The following is a 26,281-nucleotide window of genomic DNA, read 5'->3' as shown; positions in this document are numbered from 1 at the left end:
GTTGAAACTTCTTTTTAATTGTTTGACCATCTTTCCGTATGGCAAATTAATCGCACGTCAACGAGAATAAGGAAAGAAAGATTGTGAAATGAGCCGAAAATCCCGAGATGAGGAGAGAAATTCTCTGCCGAAAATAAATTGGATATCATCGTGGGTATTCTAATCGCCCCGACAGCAGGCTTAAGCGGGTCATCGAGGCTAATGAATCGTTCGGGAAGAGATCGACGATGCGGAAACGAAGCAATCCGCCATCTGGATCGCTGATGATCTTATAAGCCAAGGCGATATGTGCGTTAAGTCATCGCGTTGCGTGCTGCGCGATCAGTAGAACCCGCGGAATCGTATGCGAAATGCTAATGCATCACTGCGTATGCATTCGGTACGATGTGACTTTTCGATTCTTCTTGAGGATCCGGAACAAGAGAACAGTCTGTGATTAAATCGTAAGTGTTCGCGAAACACTCCAATGTGATACACCGAATGTACACAGACAGTATACATACAGGGTATTGAAAAAATATATAATATGAATTGAATTTTTTAAATTGAACTTTTCGCGATTGATTCTTTTTTAATAAAAATACTATTCAACGTCATTTTTTACAATCTTTTCATTTTTGTGAAATAAGTTAAAATAAATAAAATTAAATGTATTTTAAATTTTTTTTTTAAATATACGTGAAATTAAATAAATTTGTAAATTACAAATTGCTTATCACTTAAAAATAAAATACTTTTAGATCTATCTTTTAACACAGTTTTAAATTTCAATAGAATTATAGTCTGTATATTATTTTATTAATTTTTCAGCGTCCTGTATAGCATATTTGGTGATTTTCAGATACATTTGTTAAACAGAATAATGTGCGTCGAAAATCCTAACAATCCTTTTGCATTAATTTTTTCACAAAAAATAGACAACAAACTGCAATAATTGTGTTCGGTCCCGTAACTGGGAACATTAAAGTTTTCATAACGCAAGCAAAATGGGAGTGCAACTACGACGAATTAGAATCGCGTTTAGTTTGATAGTGCTGTTATCCGTATTTGAGTTTTGTATGAGCAACAACGACACCTGGACCAGGAACCGCGACGGGAAGATACGCGTAATCAAGAAGTTAAAGAAGGATTTCCGGAAGCTGAAAAAGCAGGAGGGAGCATTACAGTTGATAGGAAGCGAGAATGGCAGTTACGAAGGTGCTACCATTAACTTTTTTATACATAAAATTTAATTCTCGAAAAATGGGAAAGAGTAAAAACGACAACGTCGAAAGTTACACAGAGAGAATTTTCTCTTAGAATTTAAATCATAGTGATCATAGGACAATATAAAAAAATTTATAAGAGTTTCTCTAATTAATATTTACTACAATAAAAAATATTAATATCCACCATAATAAGAGATATAAAATATATTCGATTAATATTTTACTGTGTATTAATATTTCTCATTGTGATAAATATTTAATCAGAGAAACTCATAAGATTCTAAAAAATCCAGCATGATTTTTAGGGTAAAAGCTAGAAGAGAAAAAATTCTCTCCGCGTATATGAATGAGAGAAAAATGAATTTCCAATTTGTCTTACAATAAATAGTACTAATAAAATGATAACAAAGTGCATCGTATGAAAAAAAATTTTATCGCGCAGCATCCCGCGTGTCGCATAAAGTCACATGGAACAAGAGAACTTTATTGTTCAAGTCGGATCAATTGATCAGAATTTTTTCTTAGAATTTAAATAGTGATCATAGGACAATATAAAAAAATTTATAAGAGTTTCTCTAATTAATATTTACTACAATAAAAAATATTAATATCCACCATAATAAGAGATATAAAATATATTCGATTAATATTTTACTGTGTATTAATATTTCTCATTGTGATAAATATTTAATCAGAGAAACTCATAAGATTCTAAAAAATCCAGCATGATTTTTAGGGTAAAAGCTAAGAGAAAAAATTCTCTCCGCGTACATATATGAATGAGAGAAAAATGAATTTCCAATTTGTCTTACAATAAATAGTACTAATAAAATGGTAACAAAGTGCATCGTATGAAAAAAAAGTTTTATCGCGCAGCATCCCGCGTGTCGCATAAAGTCACATGGAACAAGAGAACTTTATTGTTCAAGTCGGATCAATTGATGCGACAATCAATTACGCGCAGCATCCTCTCTCGATTTTTCTTACCACGACAAACCGAGCGATGCGGCGAGCGTATCGATTGCGTGCACCGCAACCAGTGCGCTGCCGCGCGACGCATGTCGTCTCGTAAATCCGGCCGGGATAAAAGCTCGACTCTCGTTCGGGGTTGATATTTTCCCCGCGATAAAGCGCGACTGCAATATAAACGGGTTATAAATCTCGCTCCTCCTCTCTCTCTCTCTCTCTCTCTCCCTTTTTTCTCGCGGAGATAAAGAACGAAGCGCGAGTTTTATCACGCGGTTGTGTGCAGCGATGAGTCTGCGCGCACGTGTGCACGATGACGATTAAAAAGGGGTCAATTCGGGGAAGATTTATGTCAACAACCATTTGTCAGCGCGTATATGCGATACCGGGAATCGGTCATCGGATAGCATGGTCAACCGTGAAACCAGACTGTAAAATAGGGTCGCGATCCGACCGGTTTGTCGCTTTACTTCACGTATATGTATATTGTTGTTATTAAGACAGAAGGCCGCGCGCGTAAGTCACGTTTTTCCGCACGATTTTCTCTTCCTGTGTAACGCGACTTTTATTGAGTCGAGTATATCTTGGTATATGATATCGTATGTAGTAACTGTTATGCAGTTACTGACGCACAAACTGTTATGGCTAAAGTTTGTCACAGCTAAAGTGTTTAAATTCAGCAATTTTAAAAATCACTTATAATGGTGTATTAAAAGAAATGATTTCTTGCAACACATAAATATATCTAATAAAAAAAGATATTGAGCACATCTTTTCTTTAATTAATTTTTATTAATTAAAATTATTTTATATATAGGATGTCCGATAATAATCGCCCTATCTGTCGCGTGCAGATAGAGCAGATTAAACTGATTGTGAGCAGAAAAGTCCTCTATTGTTTTACGATCTTCGCAGTAATTAATGTAAAATTAATTATAAAAGATCGACCAATCTGCGCGAAGTAAAAAGAGACAGTCCATTGTTTTATTATTGCTAGAGGTGCACTAAATAATTAAATTTGATTATTAATTCCAACACTTTGTCGCACTCCTGTCAACCGTGAAATATTGAGCTGTCTCTTCTCGCTAGTGCTCGCGCAAGTCGACCGATCTTTTTTAATTAATTGCTCATTAATTACTGCGAACGATAGAGCACTTTCCTATACTCGGCTTAACTTGCTCTACCTGTATAACACGATAAGTGGGGCAATTATTACCTGCCAGCCTGAATACAAATATATCTCTTCACAAATTAATTAATTTTATATCTAAAAATAATATATTTTAAGAGACAGAAGAAAATATACACAAAGAAAATTTTCTCTTAGAATTTACCCTGAAAATTATTTATATTTTCTCTGATTAATATTTATCACAATAACAAATATTAATATGACACAATACACAATCTTTTACGGGATGTTTATAATTTATGTGCATATTAAAATTAATCGAACATATTTTATATCTTATTGTGGTAGATAATAATATTTTTTATTATGGTAAAAATATTAATCAGAGGAACTCATAAAATGCTTCCAATACCATATTGTCCCATGATTACCATGATTTTCAGGGTAAATTCTAAGAGGAAATTGTCTCTGTGTATAATTTAAAATTTAAGAAATAGTTATATAAATCGTTACATTTATGTGTACATAATTTCTTATGCAAGATATATCTTAATTGGTTTTGAAAACGTGAATTTTTTCGAGAAATGTTAAACGTTGTATAAATGTCATTTTGATATTGTGTTATCTGGATGTAATAGTTTCCGTATGGCAAGTCGGAAGTTTGTAAATCGATCGTTTCCCCTTTGTTGAACCGAGTCACCGCAACAGGAAAAAGTACGTATAAGTACGAGATTTTATTGCTATATGTGCAGGAAACGTGGAAATACTTCACGACGGAAAGTGGGGTGGTATATGCGACGACGAATGGGACGACTTGGAGGCACGTGTGGTTTGCAGGCAATTAGGTTTCAACGGTGCAATTAAAGCGACATCGTACGGCCACTTCGGTCAGGCCAGAAGTGAGACGAGATATTATTGTCTTTTCATCTTAAACCGCTGATCTCTTTCACGGTCGAGTGCAATCATTCGCATGAGACGAGCAATCTATGTGTATTAACAAGCTATTCATTTACTCTAATTTATCTTCAAACGCGTGTCATATTTTTAGCGCGTTACGCGTCACTTTATTATTCTCTGCAAATCCATAGTAATAATGTCATCTATATTATATATCTATCTTCTTTCAATTGAATTTATTTTATATTATTTTATTTCGTACTCTATATTTATTTTCCTTCACACAGAGGGAATTCTTTTCTCTTAGAATTTACTCTGAAAATCGTGATAATCGTGGGACAATATATGGTATTGGAAGAATTTTATAAAATTCCTCTGATTAATATTTACCACAATAAAAATATTAATAATGAAAATATAATATCTTACAATAATAAGAATAAAAATATATATTAATATCTACCACAATAAAATAAAATAAGATAAAAAATGTTCGATTGATTTTACTAATGTATATATATATAAATATTTTTTAGTAGTAAAATATTAATAAAAAAATCTTATAAAAGTCTTCCCACACCATATATCGTCCTACGATTACCATGATTTTCAGGGTAAATATTCTAAAAGAAAATTCTCTCTGTGCATATACGCATGTGCGACATTATCTTTTCACAGTGGACAATTAGAAATTAGAACAAATATAAGTGCATAACTTTTTTTTATGATCGAAAACACTTCGAAGGAAGATACTGGATGGACAACGTTTACTGCGACGGATCCGAGGACGAAATCGCGAAATGTCGTTTCGACGGATGGGGTGTCTCCGATTGCGGCAACAATGAAGCGGCCGGAGTCGTTTGCTTGCACGAGGAAAAAACAGAAGCATCATCGTCATCGATCTCGCAGGAAGAATTGCCGAAAGCCAAAATAAAGGACGTGCATAAGCAAGGCATAGCGTTGCGATTATTCGGAGGACGCGTGCATTCCGAGGGTCAGGTGGAGATTAAATTGGGCAGTGGAGGTAACGCGAGAAAATTAGAATACGAAGATGGAAAAGTTCATTGCAATATTTTTTTAAATATAATCTGTCTCTTCATCCATTATAAAATTTCCGAGAGCTTGTAATAAAACGCGTAGATAGGATAGAGGAATTAATAAAAAGAAGATAATGTTAATACAAATGGATAAAACAAATGTTTTTTCTCACAAATTTTGCACAACCCGCTAAAATCATCAAAATATTCATGTAAAATACGATATTTTTAAATTTTCATCGCAGTTTAAATATCGCGACTTTTAAATGTCATTCACAAGATTATGAATTTGACATTAAATTTCCGCGAGATACATAAAGTTGACGCAGCCAGATCTCTCGATTTCAGATTGGAGTACCATCTGCGGCGACAGTTGGTCCATTCTCGAAGCTGCTGTGGTTTGCCGTCAATTGGGTCTCGGTTACGCATCCGACGCGATACAGACTAATTTTTTCGATAATCGGGAGTCAATGCCAATGTCGATCAGCGGAATAGAATGCAATGGAAACGAGGAAAATCTGGCTGAGTGCTTGCACGACAAGGTTGTAGACTGTCCAGGTATCTCTCACACAATCTTTAACGAGATATTTATGAATTATTAATAATATTCATGGAAGAGGAATATAATAGCATTATTACGAGATCATTATCTTATTCATAGGAAGTATAATGTTTTCATGGAAATTAGTAGCAGCTCTACAGATTTTAATTATCTATCGGAGAAATATTTCATGAATTATATATATATATATATAAGAAAAATAAGAAAAGTTTACGAAAATCGATTCTTTATTATCGGATTTGCGTGAGCAATCAACTGTGACACAGAAAAGAGAAAAAAATGTGAATCTGTAAACAAAGCGGATATACAAACAGTGTCCCTTCCAATCTATGTCCTAATCCATCTTTTATGGAAATAAGCCTTGTCCCAATCTTTCTTTATCTAGGACACCCTCATACAATATACAATGCTCCCTTTTAAAGATATACTATCATGTACTATAAATTTCAACATAAGTTCGAAATAAGAAATAATGCGACACATAGTCAGTTGATAGAGCGACTACTTTACCATATTTATAATATTACACTGAAAAAAAAATTATTTATTTATTTAAAATAAATATTATTTCTTTTAATGAAACTACTTTTTATATACATCATTGATTTGCTGTGAAAAAAATATTTATTTGATATAAGAAATCGTTTTTTAAAACGAAAGATAAATATTTGTTCGTTTCAAACGAAGGTGTAAATGGAACTATTTAAAGAAATATTTCTTCAATAATTTTTTTTCGATGTACGTGTATCGCGCGAATGTGACGATTTTTTAGGAACGGTGGAAAACGTGGCAGGAGTGATATGTCAACGGGAGATGGCCGATCTCGTGTTCGATCACCTCGAGCTGATGCGCACCGCGCATCTCGAGGACCGTCAGCTTTACTGGCTGCAGTGCGCGATGGAGGAGAATTGCGTGGCCTCGCAGGCCTATAAAGTGCAACGGGAAACCGAAAATTGGCATCTAGAAACGAGGCGATTATTGCGTTTTACGGCGAGGATCTTGAACGCGGGTACCGCAGACTTCCGTCCGTCTATACCCAAACACTTGTGGGAATGGCACATGTGTCACATGTGAGTGACGTTATATATTGATAACGGCGCAAGATAAAGCGATGATTATCATCTTTGATCAATACCAGTGAATTCATTGTTCTTGCTCGTTAACGTAATAGTAACTAATTATATTAGATTAAAATGGCAGATTCTAAAATAACATTTTACTTAAAGTTCACAATAGTTAGATTTATATGCAAAATGTAAAATATCTTTCTTAAAGTAAAATAAGTTAAACGAAAAAATGAATCTTGTAATAAATGATTTTTTAATGAATTTTTTTAATTTAATCGTTTATTGCATAGTTGAAATATTTGTGTTAAATTTAACAGATATCATACCCGTTCTAAACAGTCCACAGAAATTTTTGATAAAATAAAAAAATCAACATTGTTTTTGTTTTAACAGATAAATCTTGTCACTAATAAAACAGAACATATTTATTGTGTAAAATTAGAAACAGATGTACATATTGTGTTATTTTTACATCTTTTTTCAGTTGTTTTAATAATTTGACATATAAATTCAATAAATACAACAGCAATATGTTAAATTAACACATGAATGTGTTAAATATTTAACACAAATATTTAACGGGGTTTTTTTTTACCAAGAAAACACAAGTTTTTCTACAGTATATGATCAGTTAAAATATTGAAATAAAAATATCGACAATAATGTTTTGCATAATTATTGTAAGACACATTTTGACGAGAGACCGAATAAATAAACAGTAACATGATTGTTTTCCCTTTACAGGCATTATCACTCGATGGAAGTATTTGCTACTTTCGATGTAATCGATTCAAGCGGCAATAAAGTAGCCGAAGGCCACAAAGCGTCCTTCTGCCTCGAGGACAATCAATGTATTCCCGGTGTACAACCCAGGTGAAAATCCTGATGGCGCTTAATCGATCACGTTTCCCTTTTTCACGTGACACGCAATTTGTTGATTTAATTCGCTTGATTTTATCATCCTCTTTCTACGCGCTTGTAATTACACGACTGCGCGCCCGTAATCCTATTAATAAAGTTTATAATTTGACACGTCGTTGCTATTTCAGATACAAATGCGCCAATTACGGGGACCAAGGTATTTCCGTTAATTGCAGTGACATTTACAAGCATAATATCGACTGCCAGTGGGTGGACATTTCCGAGCTGGAACCAGGACATTACACGCTCAAGGTACAGTCGTAATAAAGCTACATTTCGCGCGAATGCAAGAAGCAAGAGATTTCCCATTAGCCCTATCCTCCTTTCCTTCGATTTTGCGGATATCGCGAGTTCCTCGAATCCGGAAAATTTCGCGAGAAAGAGATTTCCTTATTTTCAGGTCGCAGTAAATCCCGAATTCAAAGTTGGCGAGATGTCGTTTGATAACAACGCGGCGATCTGCAGCCTGCTTTATACACAAACTTTTGCAACTGTCCACAGTTGCATAATGGGACGTCCTTGACACGCTGCGCACGATTGCGGGGATTTTTCTGTAGACAAATCTACGGGGGTGAGAGATTAATGCCGACATCGGCTGTGTGAGCATGAACAAGAAGCGAGAACGCATTGCGAATTTAATAGGACAATTTTGCAATGTAGAATAGATTTTTTGCGTGAGTGAATTCAAGAAGAATTCAAACACGATATGCAAGATACATTATTATGAGATTTCAAAAATCATTTTTAAAATGGATGGAAGAAAAATCTGAATGTTGTTTTAACATTATTATGCTCTAGTAAAAATCCAATATGTAGAAGTATACAGTATAATGTTATAATATATTTTTACGACAAATATTTCCATAATAAGATTATAAATTTTAAGAAAGAAAAGGTAATATCTTTATGACATTATTTCTAAACTGCTATTAAGAATTTAGTAGATTTGAATCTAACAATAAGAACTATACACAGTTGAAAAATTTGTGTTTTCTTGTTAAAAACATTCCCCGTTAAAATTTTTGTGTTAAATATTTAACACATTTATGTGTTAATTTAACATATTGCTGTTGTGTTAATTGAACTTAAATGTTGAATTGTTAAAACTATAAAAAGGTGTAAAAATTATAACACGATGTGTATCTATATCTAATTTTACACAAAAAATATGTTTTATTTTCTTAGTGACAATATTTATCTGTTAAAATTTACAGAAAGACTTGTTGATTTTTTAATTTATAATATATAAGTGAGGATGATAAAATCCAAGATTAACATATTTTTAATTAATTTTTACAGTAAAACTATGTTAATCTTACACAAAATTTATTTTAAATTATTTGAAGTTTTGCAGTTGTTTCATGTTAAAATATTAACACAGTATTCGTGTCTCCATTTAACATATCCGTATTATATTAAATCAACACGAAAATTTCTGTGAACCGTTTGGAACATGTGAAATCTGTTAAAATTAACACAAATGTTTCAACTGTGTATTTTATTTCATTAAATAACTATATTTTACAATAACACGAAAATATAACATTTTGCAAAGTGCAAAAATTACAGAAATGTATTATATAATCATATAATAGATTTAAGGACTCTTCATCCTTCATATTTTACAATTTATATCTTCCATCTGACATTTCTCTCTCTCTTTAATACATTATATTTCACATTTTCATATTATGTATCATGTTTTATTATTCCACGTATATTGTATTATATTTTTATTATTCCCGCACTAAAATCGGACGATGCTGCGACGAGAGACGATAAATCTGCGAAGAGACACTCTTCGGCCATTGGAAGCATATCTCTGCTTTCCAAACCCTATATCGTCTCCATTCACACGACTTTTCGGATAATTACAGAGCACCGTGAGGCGGCCCGGGGATAATTACTAACCCGGCCTGCGGTTCCATAGACGTCTAGACCTGCGCGCCTAGCGTAAAGCAACCCGGTGTGAAGCAGATCGAAGCTGCTTGCCGCTCCGGTCGGCCGGAGCTACCTCCTCGGCTGTCATGTTGGCCGCGTACGGAATCTCAAGTTTTGGAGTCTAGGACCAAATTTATAGAGCGGTTCCACGTTCCGACCGCGAACGTGGAACCGCTTGTCGCTCTAGATTCGCCGCGGTGGGGATCGATAGCAAAGTTCCTCCTAGACGAATAGACGAATTTTCGAAAAGGATGCCTCGATGCGGGATTCGAGGAACGTTTGAGTGCCGTCCCGATGGCACTCTCGCTCGCTCGCTCGCTCGAGAGAGAGAGATTATTGCCTAATCTCGCGTGCACGCAACGTTAATTATGGAGAACGTCTTCGTAGACTATCGCAGGTGTAGCGAGGCTTTCAAACTCACACACTCTCTATAGGCCTAGAATATAGAGGCGCGTTATGACATCACGCCCGAGTGCCTGCCTAGTCGGCTACCTGTTCGCAGGTGTTCATATGCAGGTATATAGCTAAGCTAACTAGTTCTCGTTCCTGGGTGCAGTCTCTCGATATTATCATTGGGTTGGTTATAAGAATAGCAAATGATCAAAAACACACACAAATATTTTTACACTGCGTGAATATCTTATTGTTAATAATATCGTTATTAATGAATAAGAATTGTTATAGTGATTAGGAACACTCAAATGAAGTAAGATTAATTTATATGTGTGTGCGTTAGATTTAAAATTTGTATGACTTGCATACAAATTATTTCGTATTTGTCTGATACTTGAGAAAAAAATTGAAGTTTCAGATTTCTTCGTCGCATTTATAAAACTATCACACTGAAAAAAAAAATTATTGGATTCGGATAAATATTTATTTCAATACCGCTTAATAAATTATTTATTTGAAACTAATAATATTGATTTGATGTGAAAAATATTTATTTCATATAAGAAAATTCTTTTCAAAACTGATAAATATTTATTTGTTTCAAATAAATGATTTATTAGGCACTATTGAAATAAATATTTATTAATTTAATAATTTTTTTCAGTGTTATGCATTTGAAAAAGAGAAAAAACGTGATATATACCGAATACATATGTAACAGAGCTCGAAGAATGAATCGACAAAAAGGCTTCCTTGAAGACATGTCATGTTCATTTGCAGAAAAATAACAGATTGTCTCGAGGCGTATAAAATATTTATAATGACCGTCGTATAATTTGTCCCATATTTCAGACAAACTAAACCCGCGATCACGAAAATGCAATGTCGGAAAATGTGCTCGCGAAAATTAAGTTAACTTTCGTCGATTCTCGATCTTCTCTGTCACGAAATTCTTTCTCGAGATTCGATCTACAAACAATTTTACGGCTCAAAGTGTAATCAAATCGATGTCAAAAAATCAAATAAAATTAAAACACAAAAAACCAAAAAAAGTTACATAATGTTTTGATTATTAAATTACTGTCGAGCAAATAAATAAATTGCATTAAATATTAAAATAATTATTATAACAGATAGTCGGATAATTAGATTCATGTAAATGATCCGAAAATTATAGTTTACTTATTATGAATTTTGGTATGATAGTAAAATCTAATGACAGAGTATTTGCCAAGTTCGATCTTGAAATTCTCATTTATTTTTCTTCGCGCGACGTTTCGCATCTCAAAAGAAGCCGACTGTCAACTGTCAATTATATTGTACTTTGCGTCCAACAGCAACGTGACCGATCACGTAATTCGTTTAAAAAAATATGGGGATGATCCGACAAGAGTACGGCTTCCGTCGACTTCGCGTCGTACATCGCGCAGTATCGCGGCGACTTTTATCCTCTATATCACAGAAAGAAAGAGCGCGCGAAACCTGAAGCTCGAAATTGCTGAAGAAAGTATTATTCGACAAAAGCGTCTAGAACTTTTAACAAACACATACTTGAGTGGTAAAATGTCTCGAAATATCGAAACTTTTCAAAAAACTTTTCGACGACATCATTCGAAGGATAATCAGTCCCAAGGATCTCAGCAAGAAGATCGCGTTAGCGGAAAGTGGAATTTTTCCGAGTGATAAAATTTCTCCGAAGGATAAGGATCGATAATGGACTTGAGACTTCTGGAGCTTTAAAGTACATCAGCGAGCGCGAGATAGGCCTTGACGTACGTCGTAAAATCGTAAAAATTGGAACAGCAGAGAGGTGACAGAAAAGAGGAGCGCGTGCTTCGTGCCGATTGTTAAACACCGAAGTGGCGCTTGTCACGCAATTTAATAAATGCCATCAAAATTAATGGCCAGGAGAGACTTTCACGGACGAGACTTTCGTGAAGCCCTATGCGTGCTAACGACGCGTTACGCCCTGACATGATGTCATCTAGAATCATGATTACTAGATTACCTATATCGTTATAGTTAATTACAGAAGTTACCAAATTAAGTTTTTAAAAATATATATAAAAAGTGAAATACTAAAAAAAATAAATTGCGAAATAAAATTAATAAAATAAATTAATTAATATTAAGGAGCTTCTTTTTAGAAATCTTATATAAATCGAGAATTATTGATTTCTTTGTCAGTTTACGAAAAAATCTCAATAATACAAATAGTATCGCAAACACTAATTGAGATGCAGCTATCGTGAAAAAATCGCACATGTAGAGTAACTTGGCAGATATATAACAATAAATTCTTATTAATTTGTATCAATATGTGACAGATTTGACCTATATAATATGTTGTACAGAAAAGTGGACGGACCGCATTGTCCTGGAACAGGCATTAAAGTTGAGTAAAGCAAGTAGAGAGACCCGAGCAATTAATATTTCCATTAATAATGTTACGAAGAAAGACACAGGATCAAATACGTGCCAACGATTTTTCAAAGAAAGCAATTTAAGAGAGTGCATCAGACGCGAATAATCATGGTCATATCTGTGTTCATGGAAAACCCCATTTAAAAAAAAATCTATTTTAAAAACTTATGCTGCACAGATTCAATCTGTTTAAAATACTTGGAATAAAAAAAGGACACAGACATATCCAAGATGAGATCTAACAAGAGATATAATAAAACGAGTGTGATAGAATCTTTAAATTCATTAAAGACTCGTTTAATAAATTTTTAGGGCAAAGAGAATTTTTAAGATAATATTAATTATATACGTTGTTTATATGGATTGCATAAGATAAGGATAAAATTCAATAAACTAATATAATAATGACTAATATAATATGCCAAGATAATAATGACTAATAATGATAATAAAACGTGTACAGAAAAAAGAAGCAAAAAATTTCGAACACTCTTGTCAAAGTTTAGACATAAATAAATTAATTAATTATACATAAATTATTTAATTAATTATATTTTAGAAATAAATTAAATAATGGCGAGTAGTATAATGATAAAAATTTCATTCTTGTTGAATATCGTTTTGTTAACTTTGAACAAAAGCGAGCAAATTCTATGCTCTGAAAATAATACGTTATTGGAGACCATGGGTGATGCTATTTTAACTGGTAAGTCGTTAATTAATAAGATTCCAGTCATTTGAACAGAATCTGAAAATTATTATGCATAATTTATATTTACAATAAAATTAGTTTTCTATTTACAACATTTGTATAATTTTTAAACGATAAAAAGTAATACATATTTAAAGAATTTTAAATAATATTAGGCAATTAATTGCCCAATCAAACTAATATTATTTCCTCGACAAATTCATATAAATCTCACTCTGTACATTCAAACTGTATATTTTTATATATGTTATGAGTCAAAAAATTTTATATCAAAACTTTTATTTTGACAAGAGTGATTGAAAAGAAAACTTGCATGATATTTTCTAATTTTTAATGACAATTATCGACATTTTATCAGTCTTCGTAGACGTCAATTACGGACAATATTGCAATATATCGTCATCCAAGGGTCTCCAGCAAATCTCGACGGTACTGGATGTGGTACGAACTTTAAATCAATATGATTATGTACCGGATATGAAGTTGGGTAAGTAAATTAAATTATTTTGCTTAAGTGTATATTAGTTCGTGAATATTATATCGTGCACATATTACTTGTAATAATTATTATAATTATATCATGTAACAATAAGCAAACATTATTGCATATAAAAATAAGTATGATAATCTAAAATTAATCAGCTAAAACTCAATATAAAAAATTAATAGTATTTGTATTTTTATTAAGAATTTAGTAATTACCGAATCCATTACTACACAATTTTTTCTTATTTATTTATTTTTCAATAATCGGTTGCAATCATTAAAAATAGCTGACTATATATTAAATATTAACTATCCAGTTTGAGTTACGAAATAGTCAAATATAAATATCACAAGTAAAGAGTAGTAGGTTAATTAAGAGTCTAACACGGTAAGCAAATTATTCTTTCTATTTCGACGAAATAAATAATATTTTAACAAAAAGTATTATTTGCACACTGTTTACTGTACTTAGGTTCTTAATTAACCTGCTACTTTTTACTTGTAATATTTAATACTGAGAACCTTCTACCTCGATCTAGTATAAATATATTGTGTAAAATAATTTTAATATTATATTTTAATGTAAATTGTAGTAATGCATTTATGTCTTTTAAAATCAAGGTAATTTTTGTCAAGACACACCTATAAATTCCCGTAAATAAATACATGATTTCTTTACACAGGGGTAAGAGTACTCGACACGTGTCACGACAAGATTATAGTGTTCAAACAAATCTTGAGACTGATACTCGAGCAAAATTGTGCAAACTATGAAATGGGTGTACTGGTGCCATCCGAGTACAGTTCCATGGTGAATTTTTTTCACGATTATTCAGACGATCTACCGATCGTCGCTTACGGGGAACCAAATTTCACGATGCCCACGATCGACATCTTGGCGCACTATCTGAGTACCGAGTACGAGGTCATCGATCTGGTCCACGCCAACCTAAGTTCAATTCTCAAGCGTTTTCTGGAAGTCACCAGAGATGTTGGTGTATGCGTGAAGCGACATGACAGGTACGAGAACATTGCGGAAGAGGTGGTAGTAGCGATCGGCGAGAGAGATGACATACAACGATGGCTGGGAGAGAGCGAGGACTCGAAGGATATCAGTGGGAAAACGTGGCTCCTGCTGCCGCTCGATAACTCGGATATTGATGGCAAGTAATTTTATACGTATCGACAGACGAGACGATAGAGATATTGCAAGCACGAAACAGTTTGATCCCTGCGCGGCTATTTTATGTAAAAAGTGAGAGAAGATAAAAAGAATATCTTCTCTTTCCTTATTTTATTCAAAAATTTTCCTTTTCCGATATCTCTACTATAATTCTACAAGAGTGGAGTCTATTTATTTGCTGTAAGCGTAGATAAGTCGATCATTTCCTGAATTACAACAGCTACGTTTAAATGTCGGAATCGGAGATTGGGACTTCGTAACAATAGTTACGTTACTCGAGTTTAACCGTAGTAGTTGGGAGTTAAGAGGGTAGTTTCTCACCGATGTCGCTTAACTTCTTAGTCTTGGTTTGCACGACCCTTTATTTCTGTCCATAATTATAGCTAAGTCGAGACAACGGGACAATTAAACTATAATTAGAGTCGACCGATGTTGTTAAAGCCATTAAATAGATTAACTTGCGCAAATTTCAACATAAAATTTAAAGAACTTTTGACAAATGTATACCAGAAATTTTTTTTATTTTTGCTAAAAATTAATCCTACACCAACTTAAACGATAAAAATCTGAATATTAAAATTAAAATAAATTCGAATATGACAAGTATCAATCTAATTTTAAACCTGACAACGTCTCTGAAATGTTTGCAGATCTTTTACCACCTGGATCGTACGTTGTCAAACCGAAAACATCTGACTTCGATCTCAATAAATTCTCAAACGTAAACGAATTCCTAGAGAAGACCGGAGACTCCATGAACAACTCGCCGTATCTCCTGGGCATTGGCAAGGCTATCGTCGAGCTAGCAGAAGTTTTCCAGGAAGTTCAGAAAAGAGGTTGCCCAACTGACGATGATAATGACGGGAGCTACGAGGAAAACTGCGTTACGACGCCATTTCGTTCGCAATCGCAGCGGGAAATACGCGATTCCGATGTCTACGAGGCTTTGCGGATGCAACCGAGCTCGCACTCGGTGAGATACGCGATCGCCATGAAGACGCGTCAACACGAGCTAGTCGACGTCGCTCTCTACGAGATCGAGGTGTCCGAGTTGCGCATACTTCCCGCGAAACTGACATCCGGAATGCCGGGTCTCTGTCTAGAGAGTCTCATCGAGAATTGTGAGAACTGCGCGAATTTCCAGAAACGCTCCGAGGAACGAAAGGTCATCACGAAAGGTAGAAATAATATAAATATGAATAATGTAATATGAATTTTTTAAAACTCCATCTTATTTATGAGTTGCTCATCCAGCTGCAGAAAAATAGAAGCAAGAGAGGAATATAAATTTTATGTACGATGTGTATACGATGTTAATTACTTGTGAAGTATTATTTAAAAAAAATCTCGATGATTATAATTATCTGTGCATGTATATTAGATCCTATATTACTTTCCGAAATTTTTTAAAATTCTTATCAATCTAATTGTGTCACTTTTATGAATTTTGCACCGCGAATATTTAACATCAGTAGTTATCCAAATTTACTCACATATCTCTAAAATGCAGTGATGGGTAAGATACATTTAAAATGTATCTCGATACAGATACAGATACGTGTAAAAAAATATATCTAGATACAGATAAAATGTATATAGATATAGATACTCAGATACTTCAAAAATATCTCAGATACATATCAGATACTTTTAAATTATATTTTATCATAATAATGGTGATATGCACAAAATGTACTGAATAATTCTTTTATTTTTATTAATATTTTTGTTTATATTATGACTTTATTTGTTAATCTTAACACGTGAAAATGATATCGTCATTTAAACTATTTCGCCATGGTACTAAAATTTGACCAATGCTTAATAATCAGTCAACCGGTGTTAATAACTTGCAGTCTTGATCTTTTATAAATTTAAAGAATTGGACTATTCAAAAAAAATATGTGAAAATGTATCTGAAAAAAGCAATTCAGTTACCATGTTTTGTATCTAGACATAAATATAGATACTTCAATTCAAATATATCTCAGATACAGACTCAGATACACACGGTACACAGATTAATATCTAGATACATTTTGTGTATCTGAGTCTTGAGATATATTCGAATTGAAGTCTATATCTGTATCTACGTACATAGATACAAAACATGGTATCAGAATTGCTTTTGTATCTAGATACATGTATCTAGATACACTATCCAACACTGCTAAAATGTATAATTTCTTGAAAAAATGATAAACGCGTGAGAAAATTAATCCGATCATTTTGACAGATGTCATCAGTAGAAACATCTTGAAGAACAGCGTTTACGTTCCTATTTTCCTGATCGCCGTCGTATGCGGCACGCTTGTATGCTGCATCATTGTGATCCTCATCGTTCGTCGTTTCGGAACGGAAGAGACTTTCGATGGCAATCCGACCTTCACGATCGTCCTCGTCCTGGCAAATATATTTACCCTGCTGACGGTGCTACCCTTCTGCTTCGCGGACGATTATTTCGGCGCGCAGAAGCTGAACGCCCGAAAAATTCTTCACGCCACTCTCGCGTTCGGCTTCACATTCTCGATCATGCTCTCGAGAGCACTCTTTCTGGCCCTGTCCGCGAATGATATTTTCGTCGCTCACATCAACGGATATCTACACAGTCTCATGGCATTCTTCATGTTCGGCGTGCAAGTTGCCATTTCTGTCACGTATTTCGTTTTGAACACGAGAAACTCAGCTGTGATTGCCAGGAGTCCAATTTTTATTGCATTATTGGGTAGGTACATAGATGTTTCTTTATTAGCTTCGAAATATAATAATATGTATAATGTATATAATTCCTAAGTCTCTATAAATAAATAAGCTGTGATATATATTTATTCAAAAAGTTATAATAATTTCTCGTATATATAGATTGCATTCTGTGTACATACATGGAAATTTTTATTTTTTAAATTTTATTTTAAATTTTTATTTTGGTTCTTTATTTATCTTAATATTGTTCATCTTCTTACAGCTTCATATTTTGTGTATTTCACATTACAACATTCTACTAAAATTATTCAGAGTCAATTATAATATTAAAGTTCTAATATGTTCCCAGGATATGATATATTCCTATTACTCTCATTGTTTATCGCTTCCTGCTCCATCATCCAAATACAACGCAATTATTATGAGGGAAAGTGCTTCTTCAGCACTGCTATCGGTCTGCTGGTAGTATGGACGATATGGCTAATCTGTTTTATAGTGATGCAGTCAAAGAATCGTGACACAGTTGTCTGCTTCGGCATAATTGGCACGGCCTATTCTATAATTTTTGGTATTTTAATACCAAAAATTTATTATATGATCACACCCCTATTTAGGAAGAAAGATATCGTGCAAAGATTCAATCATGTCAATCTACCGACCGATTCGATCGCCAAGCAGGTTAGAACATTGCGTTTCTATTATTTTTTTTAATCATTCAAAGAAAAAAAAATTCTGTGAATTGTCGGCTATTATAATTTTAATTAAAAATTTTTAATTAATTTTTTATAATTGATTATATGATGTGACGAAATAATTTACTATATATCAAGTAATAATTTTATAAATAATAAAAGAATTTTTGTTCTTTACAGTCATGTTCCTCCTACGAGTATATTCATCCAGTTCGAGAAAATCAGATTTTACGGATGTCAACATATTCAGATTATTACGGCAATCTAAATCCTAACTCGAAACGTCTCGATCGATGTGAAGGTCCACATCACCGTGAAATGTCTGGATATGGTAATCATGGATTTCAGACGGAAATGAAGGAGACCGATGCTGTTCATGTCGCACCGCGAATATGCATCGAGGTGAATAATCATTAAATTGCGCTAGTTTAATTGAATATGCATTTTACAGATGTAGCTGGTAAATAAAAAGATAAAACATTGTTTTTTTATAACATATACGGAATTTCTCTTTGCATAAAATAGAAAAAAAATAATAAAATTATTAAATGATAAAAATACTGCAAAAATACTGTTTCAGTCTCTAAGAAATCTCGAAGTAGCATCAAATAATGTCATCTACGCGCAGCCAAGGATCTATAAGTCTCGGAGGATAGCTCTAGGAGAAAAGAGCAATGCAGAAGCCATTTGTGATAGAGATAATTCCTCACCTACTCTCAGAATATACAACGAAATTTATCCCATGAGATACGCCAGTCCAACGAATATGATAAGGGAGCAAAAAGATCGATGAGGAGGGACGAGAATGAAGACGAAAAAATGAAGAACAAAAGTATCCAGAGAGGACGAAGATTCATGTTTACTAAAAAAATTCTGTGAATTGTCGGCTATTATAATTTTAATTAAAAACTTTTAATTAATTTTTTATAATTGATTATATGATGTGACGAAATAATTTACTATATATCAAGTAATAATTTTATAAATAATAAAAGAATTTTGTGTTCTTTACAGTCATGTTCCTCCTACGAGTATATTCATCCAGTTCGAGAAAATCAGATTTTACGGAGTCAACATATTCAGATTATTACGGCAATCTAAATCCTAACTCGAAACGTCTCGATCGATGTGAAGGTCCACATCACCGTGAAATGTCTGGATATGGTAATCATGGATTTCAGACGGAAATGAAGGAGACCGATGCTGTTCATGTCGCACCGCGAATATGCATCGAGGTGAATAATCATTAAATTGCGCTAGTTTAATTGAATATGCATTTTACAGATGTAGCTGGTAAATAAAAAGATAAAACATTGTTTTTTTATAACATATACGGAATTTCTCTTTGCATAAAATAGAAAAAAAATAATAAAATTATTAAATGATAAAAATACTGCAAAAATACTGTTCCAGTCTCTAAGAAATCTCGAAGTAGCATCAAATAATGTCATCTACGCGCAGCCAAGGATCTATAAGTCTCGGAGGATAGCTCTAGGAGAAAAGAGCAATGCAGAAGCCATTTGTGATAGAGATAATTCCTCACCTACTCTCAGAATATACAACGAAATTTATCCCATGAGATACGCCAGTCCAACGAATATGATAAGGGAGCAAAAGATCGATGAGGAGGACGAGAATGAAGACGAAGAAAATGAAGAACAAAAGTATCCAAGAGAGGACGAAGATTTCAGTTTTACTCGGCTTTGATAAATTTATTTAATTTAGTATTCATACTGTGCTATATATGAAAAATTTATAGAATTTATACAAATGTATAAATTTTTCATAAAATAAATAACTAATGCAGAGATATATTTTTGAAATAATTGATAGATTTAAAAATGATAAAGTTGTGACTAAATAAGGATATTTTAGATGTGACTCTTTGTTATTTATTCTTATTTTTTTAATGACTTGACATTTTGCTAAACATCGAATTCTGTAATAATTATTGGCGAGCTCGGTGGCCAATTGCACGACGGAAGTTCCTCGTTACATTAAGCGAGGAGAGACACGAGCGGAAAGCTGCACCGTGTGCGGCGCAGAATCAATTTGGCATGTACCTCAACCCCGAAATTGCATTATGGTCGATCGTAATTTCGCAAGCAGGGCACAGGTGTGTGCTTCGCGGGAATATCGATGACGAGATAGCGAGATAGCGGGTACACAACAAAGGGACTCGCGAAAATGAAGTTTGCGTTCACCACAGTGCGACGTATGAGAGAACAATTCACCTTTTGGACGAATTATTATCTTTTTTTCTCATTTTTTATTTTTATTTTTTTTTTAACATAGCCATATAAAATAATTTATATTTTGCTTTATAGATCTGTATATATATATATATATTATCCCAATCTCTCAAGTTTTAATAAACTCTGAACAACAATAAATTATGTCATACATAAAATATCAATATTAATAATATACCAATTATTCATAAGTTATAAGTTATTCATAAAATATCTAATTCAATAATGTTAGAATTATAAAAAAAAATAAATAAATAAATAAATAGTTGCATAAGAGCAGACAGAGTTTCTGCAATTTAATAATAACATTTAACTTATTTATAAATTCACGTAAATTTTATTTTCCATGGAATTTTATTTCAACAGAAATTTGCAATGACTGAGATATAAAATATATGTAATAAATAATTTTAATCTAGAGAAATCGGGTGCACTTGTGCTTGTATAAAAAAAAAATACGTAACCCTCTCGAAAAATTCTATCAAACGCACGCAGCCCCTTCACCTCGATCTCGTTGACGATGTTCTTCCACGGTTTACGACCACCGTTCGCCATGGTTTATTTCCACATCATGAGACCACCATAAAAACCGCTAAAATCAGGTCGGCTGGCGACGACCGATAAGCCACCATAATGGAGATAAATCGAAAAGTGCATCGGCTCGTGAAAGGATGCGCCATCCGGACCAATCTTCGCGTTGCCCCCCATGAAAAAGCTTCTGCGCAAGAACGAGCTTCAAGCGACTATAAAAGCCCGCACGAAACTCGTCCGCTTTCCAGTCACGTTTAGAGCCGTCTTTCAAGTGACGAAAAAAAAGAAAAGAGAAATACGGGGGACTTACTTGAATTACGTGCGCTTATCATACCGATAAAGAAAGAGAAAAAGAGAGGATCAATCACGGAATTTTTTTGACGTTTGAAGAAAAGAGATTCGCCTTAAATAAAAAAAACTGAAAAATATACGTTGTTATAAATAGCACAGTTCTGGAAAAACAGGGCCTTCTTTCTCCATTTGGATTTTGATCTTTTTCTTATCGTGAAATCTATATTCGAAATTTAATTATTAAATCATGCAAAATTCCAAATTTTGATTTATATTTTATTTTAGCACTTGATCTCTCTTAACAACATTATTTGGCATATCAAGATATATTCTCTCATTATCGAGAATTAAGTATTTAAGTTACGACGCGTAAAATTTCGCTAAAAACGGAGCTCCGCTAATAGTAACTTTCGATTTTTCTTTACTCTATCCGTCGAGATCGATGATCAAGGATGAGTTTGGGCGATTTGAGAAACAGTCGCGCGATCACCATCGCGGTAGTCTATCTCAGTCTCTTCCTGGATAATGTCCTCTTGACTGTAGTTGGTAATTAAAATAAAAGAGAAAGAGAGAGAGAGAGAGAGACTCGAATCGAACAATTTGCTAATCCGGACATGTTTCAGTGCCGATTATTCCCGATTATCTGTGCACGCTCGATGCGAACACAACTACGAACGCCGAGAAAGACGAGAACGGTCGAGTGGGATTACTATTAAGCTCGAAGGCTCTGGTCCAATTAATTTTGAATCCCGCCGTGGGCACCCTCACTGGCACCCTGGGCTACGCCAGACCCCTCTTCCTGGGAAATCTGAGCCTCTTGCTGGCTGCTTTACGTAAGTTACGGACGCGATACTTTTATACGCATTAGCGTTTTTCTTCGACAAACAATCGGAGTCTTTTTCTCGTTTGTGCTTCAGGAGATGTTATCAAAATAAAAGTTAAAATTTTAGATCCCGGGAAAAAATTTTTATATATAATTACATATAAATAATTGTACAATTATACATATAATCGTAAAATTATATGTGAAATATGTCCATTTTTATACATAATTATATAAATAATTATATAAAATATATATATATATATATAAAGAAATATTTATTATATATATATATATATATATATTTATATAATTATATATAAAAAGCAATTTATCTAATTATGTATGGACATATTTCATATATAATTTTGCGATTATATGTATAATTTTATATATTTCTGTATAATTTTATATTGTTACATATAAAATTTTTTTTCCCGGGAAGTATTACAATAGTATGAATGAAATGATATAAATATTTTTACTAAAATATTTATCAAATTATGCAGTTGTTTTTAATTTCTTGTTTTATTTGTTGTTTAATTTGTTGAATTTTGGTATGAATTGTGTTCGCGAAACTATCGTTTGTTAATTTAGTATGTGAAAACATAATTAAAGGCGCAATATATCTCCGTTGTTGTGACAGTGTTCGCTTTTGGACAAACATACGAGGTACTGTTCTTGGCTCGGAGTATTCAAGGTGTAGCCTCAGCATGTATAGCGGTCTCCGGCATGTCTCTGGTCGCCTCTCAGTATTCCAAAGAGGACGAAAGATCCAAGATTATGGGTTTCGTCCTCGGCAGCATCGCTCTGGGCGTGCTCCTGGGTTATCCGATCGGTTCCGTGCTTTATGATCTCGAGGGAAAAATGGCACCTTTTTTATTAGTATCTTGCCTCATCGTTGTAATAATTTGTGAGTACCTAATTTTCCGAAATTATAATTGTATGAAAACAAATTTCTCCATGCGCAAGAATATAATAAAATATTGATGATGAATGTATTTCACTTTTTCAGGTTTGCAAATTTTGACGTTAGACGTTCAAACAACCGCCGAAGTGAGTGCAGTGTTTTATCATTTGATGAATAAAATTTACTTGAATACTATATTGCTAATTACGGTATACCAAATATTTCAAATGACGATAGATTCATCATTTTTAATATTTCACATGAAAATGCATGATTTCATGTTTATTAATTTTCGAGAGGGTTACGTATTTTTTTGTACATGCTTAAGTGTACGCGATTGCTCTAGATTAAAATTATTTATTACGTATTATTTTATATTTTAGTCACTGCAAATTTCTCTTAAAATAAAATATGGGAAATAAAATTTACGTGAATTTATAAATTAAATGTTATTATTAAATTGCCAGAAACTTTCTTTGTTCTTCTGCAATAATGATAGATTTATTTTTAATATTTTATATGAAAACGCATGTGTGATTTCATGTTTATTAATGTCAAATAATTTAATTAAATTTTCCCATTCCGTACATATCAGCCGAACGAGCAACAAAGTACATGGATGCATTTATTATCTAATCCACATATCCTCATCATCTCCGGTGCTATCTGGTGTTCGACATCGCCGATGGCGATACTAGAGCCGTGTCTGCCCATTTGGCTTCGAACCCACATAAAACCCGAGGTTCGTATAACAAAGAACTATTTTTTTATAAAATGATAAATATCAATAAAATAAAAATTGTCCTAAATTTGATTATCACAATTCATCGCGTGTAACTGACACTTTATTACAATGAGTCATTATAATATGTTGAATCAATTTAATTAAACAACAATTTAAATTAATTAACATCGACTTGAAATCAAGTATGAGAAAAGTTAGAAATTCAAATAAACAGTTTGATAAGCTAAATTGACATCATCGATTCCAGAAATTTTCATGAAAAAAAGAAGATTAATTTTGTAATAAATTTATCTGGCAGAAATGGCAACTGGGCACGGTATTCATACCAGACAGCGTAGGCTACTTAATCGGGACCAACTTCTTCGGCGTGATCGCGTATCGTTACGGACGCAGCAAAGTGGCGATTCTGGCTGTGTTCGTGGTTGGAGTTAGCGCCATTCTCATCCCGTCAGCCAACACAATGTCAGAATTGATATTACCGCATCTGGGAATGGGTTTGGGTATCGGCGTCGCCGATGCAGCTCTCGTGCCGCTGCTGGCCAGTTTGGTGGACCGAAATGGCAATTACGGACCAGTTTACTCGATTCAACAAGTAGCTGTCAGTTTAGCTTACTCCTTAGGTAAAGCGAAATTAAATTGGTTATTGGTATATAAATGAATTAAAGTAAATCAAGAGAAAAGAGGGATAAAATATACAAGGCAAAACTGCCTTTACATGCGCTATTTATGATTAAAGCTATAGAACACACAATCAAGAGAAAAGAGGGATAAAATATACAAGGCAAAACTGCCTTTACATGCGCTATTTACGATTAAAGCTATAGAACATTATAGAGATTATATGTATGTCGTGTATGATTCATTAAATAAATGACGTAATCTTTTTTAAGGTCCCATTGTGGGCAGCGAAATGGTCAGAGCTATTGGATTCCCATGGGTGATGCGAGTCGTGGGTATCGCGAACATGGCGTACTGTCCACTGCTTATATACCTCACGTTGGAACGAAGAAAGTTGTTGACTAAGATAGAGGAAAAAAAGGATTACGACACGTTTCGGAAATCCATCGCGCCCTACGAAAGATTTCACGATTCCGACGACGATCTTTGACGGTAAATCAAAATACTCATTTAGCAACGATCATATAATAAATCATATACACAGTGTTGTGCTTAGACGATTTTCAAATTAGCTATAAGTAAAGATGAGATAAAAATATGTAAATCTTAGATAAGATGAAGATGATTTTGTTTGAAATATATATCTAGATAAAAGATGAAATTATATGGCGATTCATGTAGATAATTTTCTAGATAATAATTGTTAAGACTGCTTATATAAACACAGTTATAAAAAAATGTAAATTATAAAAAAGATATAAAAATATATGTATGCATTCATATTTTTATTTATAAATTTTAAGTATTTTTATGTGCTATGATTCTAAATCAAAATTATTTGAAAATTATTCTAGATATAATTTAGTAAAAATAATACTTTTTTTTCATCTAAGATGCAGATATAGATAATACATATTTTTATTATCTGTATAAAGATAAGATGACACCAAAGTTTCATCTAAATAATCCTCTGTATAATTTTATTTAGATAACAGCACACACTGCGTATAAATATATCTAGAATAGCTTCGCTCTTCAAAATTCGAATTCTTCTAAATTCTATAAGAAAAATATCGTCGCTATCATTAGCTAATTATCACAAGCCATTATTTCTCGCTTCAATAGACAACCGCGTGGTGCGAAATATCGTTAAATCCGCTTTCAGACACTTCGGGGGTAGCGTCTAGTAATGTTATTGTGTCCTCAATTAAGCGCGTCATGCAGAAACGGGTCCTCGTCGTAACTGATGAACCGAAGTGAATTATTGATGGAACAGCGTCCCCGGGACCGTCATCCGTGGCATGGCGACGTTCCTCGGATCAGAGAGGGCAGGAATCCGCTGAATTCGGAGACACAGCGAATGCACGAGACGGACAAGAAGCGCGCGCTCCCGATAATGGAAAACGACCGATCGATCGATCGAACTGCGCGACGCAGTCCTCTGAAAGCTTATTAATGCACTCAATCTACAGTAAAATTCATTTACGTTGCATTAACGGTCTCGCCATCTGCCGCAGGCATTGACTCGTCATATTAAGTTTACGTAGATCGCAGTAGCACTTGATCGATGCGCATCTCACGATCGGTTGTGCCCAAAATCAAATGTTATTAGAATCCCGAGAAAAACATTTTTATATAAATAATTGTATCATTTTTTCTACTGACCAGTCAGGTCGAATTTTAATAAATCACTTCGAAATTGTATAATTATACATATAATCGTAAAATTATATGTAAAATATATCCATTTTTATACATAATTATATAAATTTATATATAAATTATAA

General features: G+C 33.5%; 3 protein-coding genes across 8 annotated transcripts; all 3 read left to right on the top strand.

Moving 5' to 3' along the window:
- Window positions 1-206: 206 nt before the first annotated feature.
- On the top strand, window positions 207-11,191 carry LOC114940867 (lysyl oxidase homolog 3A). Of its 5 annotated transcripts, none has more exons than XM_085488461.1 (9): window positions 207-506; window positions 842-1,197; window positions 4,059-4,205; window positions 4,949-5,227; window positions 5,589-5,798; window positions 6,575-6,872; window positions 7,614-7,742; window positions 7,919-8,042; window positions 9,668-11,191. In XM_085488461.1, the coding sequence occupies exons 2-9, from the start codon at window positions 987-989 to the stop codon at window positions 9,698-9,700; spliced, it is 1,431 nt and encodes a 476-aa protein (XP_085344587.1). In that variant the 5' UTR covers window positions 207-506; window positions 842-986; the 3' UTR covers window positions 9,701-11,191. The 5 variants fall into 5 exon arrangements, with proteins under 5 accessions (XP_085344587.1, XP_029171469.1, XP_029171468.1 ...); XM_029315636.2 differs by lacking the exon at window positions 9,668-11,191 and adding an exon at window positions 8,191-9,422 and having other exon boundaries at window positions 209-443; XM_029315635.2 differs by lacking the exon at window positions 9,668-11,191 and adding an exon at window positions 8,191-9,422 and having other exon boundaries at window positions 209-443; window positions 811-1,197.
- Window positions 11,192-11,369: 178 nt separating this feature from the next.
- On the top strand, window positions 11,370-20,644 carry boss (G protein coupled receptor bride of sevenless). Of its 2 annotated transcripts, XM_085488462.1 has the most exons (9): window positions 11,370-13,254; window positions 13,619-13,747; window positions 14,430-14,909; window positions 15,580-16,107; window positions 17,166-17,654; window positions 17,982-18,310; window positions 18,505-18,726; window positions 19,738-20,014; window positions 20,327-20,644. In XM_085488462.1, the coding sequence occupies exons 1-9, from the start codon at window positions 13,122-13,124 to the stop codon at window positions 20,419-20,421; spliced, it is 2,682 nt and encodes an 893-aa protein (XP_085344588.1). In that variant the 5' UTR covers window positions 11,370-13,121; the 3' UTR covers window positions 20,422-20,644. The 2 variants fall into 2 exon arrangements, with proteins under 2 accessions (XP_085344588.1, XP_085344589.1); XM_085488463.1 differs by lacking the exon at window positions 20,327-20,644 and having other exon boundaries at window positions 11,375-13,254; window positions 19,738-20,134.
- A 1,117-nt stretch (window positions 20,645-21,761) lies between these two features.
- On the top strand, window positions 21,762-26,232 carry LOC114940869 (synaptic vesicular amine transporter). The gene is made up of 8 exons (XM_029315638.2): window positions 21,762-21,944; window positions 22,022-22,231; window positions 22,868-23,134; window positions 23,237-23,277; window positions 23,727-23,873; window positions 24,175-24,496; window positions 24,767-24,986; window positions 25,707-26,232. Exons 1-7 carry the CDS (start codon window positions 21,851-21,853, stop codon window positions 24,982-24,984), a joined length of 1,299 nt encoding a protein of 432 aa, XP_029171471.2. The 5' UTR covers window positions 21,762-21,850; the 3' UTR covers window positions 24,985-24,986; window positions 25,707-26,232.
- Window positions 26,233-26,281: the final 49 nt, after the last annotated feature.

The sequence above is a fragment of the Nylanderia fulva genome, unplaced genomic scaffold (assembly GCF_048542155.1).
Source record: "Nylanderia fulva isolate GAGA-0341 unplaced genomic scaffold, ASM4854215v1 Scaffold7, whole genome shotgun sequence".
Classification (NCBI taxonomy): Eukaryota; Metazoa; Arthropoda; class Insecta; order Hymenoptera; family Formicidae; genus Nylanderia; species Nylanderia fulva.
The sequence above is the reverse complement of the archived record's forward strand: the minus strand, read 5'-3'. Positions and strand labels throughout refer to the sequence as shown.

What these genes read in the sequence shown, in the direction of transcription:
- LOC114940867 (XM_029315636.2), top strand. Translation starts at nt 987, where the DNA reads ATGGGAGTGCAACTACGACGAATTAGAATCGCGTTTAGTTTGATAGTG. An exon ending in GATTAAATTGGGCAGTGGAG is followed by an intron (nt 5,228 to 5,588) that starts GTAACGCGAGAA and finishes TCTCGATTTCAG; the next exon opens with ATTGGAGTACCATCTGCGGC. An exon ending in ATTCCCGGTGTACAACCCAG is followed by an intron (nt 7,743 to 7,918) that starts GTGAAAATCCTG and finishes TTGCTATTTCAG; the next exon opens with ATACAAATGCGCCAATTACG.
- boss (XM_085488462.1), top strand. Translation starts at nt 13,122, where the DNA reads ATGGCGAGTAGTATAATGATAAAAATTTCATTCTTGTTGAATATCGTT. An exon ending in TGTACCGGATATGAAGTTGG is followed by an intron (nt 13,748 to 14,429) that starts GTAAGTAAATTA and finishes TTCTTTACACAG; the next exon opens with GGGTAAGAGTACTCGACACG. An exon ending in AAGAGAGGACGAAGATTTCA is followed by an intron (nt 20,015 to 20,326) that starts GTTTTACTCGGC and finishes CGTTACATTAAG; the next exon opens with CGAGGAGAGACACGAGCGGA.
- LOC114940869 (XM_029315638.2), top strand. Translation starts at nt 21,851, where the DNA reads ATGAGTTTGGGCGATTTGAGAAACAGTCGCGCGATCACCATCGCGGTA. An exon ending in CCTCATCGTTGTAATAATTT is followed by an intron (nt 23,135 to 23,236) that starts GTGAGTACCTAA and finishes TCACTTTTTCAG; the next exon opens with GTTTGCAAATTTTGACGTTA. An exon ending in ACGTTCAAACAACCGCCGAA is followed by an intron (nt 23,278 to 23,726) that starts GTGAGTGCAGTG and finishes CGTACATATCAG; the next exon opens with CCGAACGAGCAACAAAGTAC.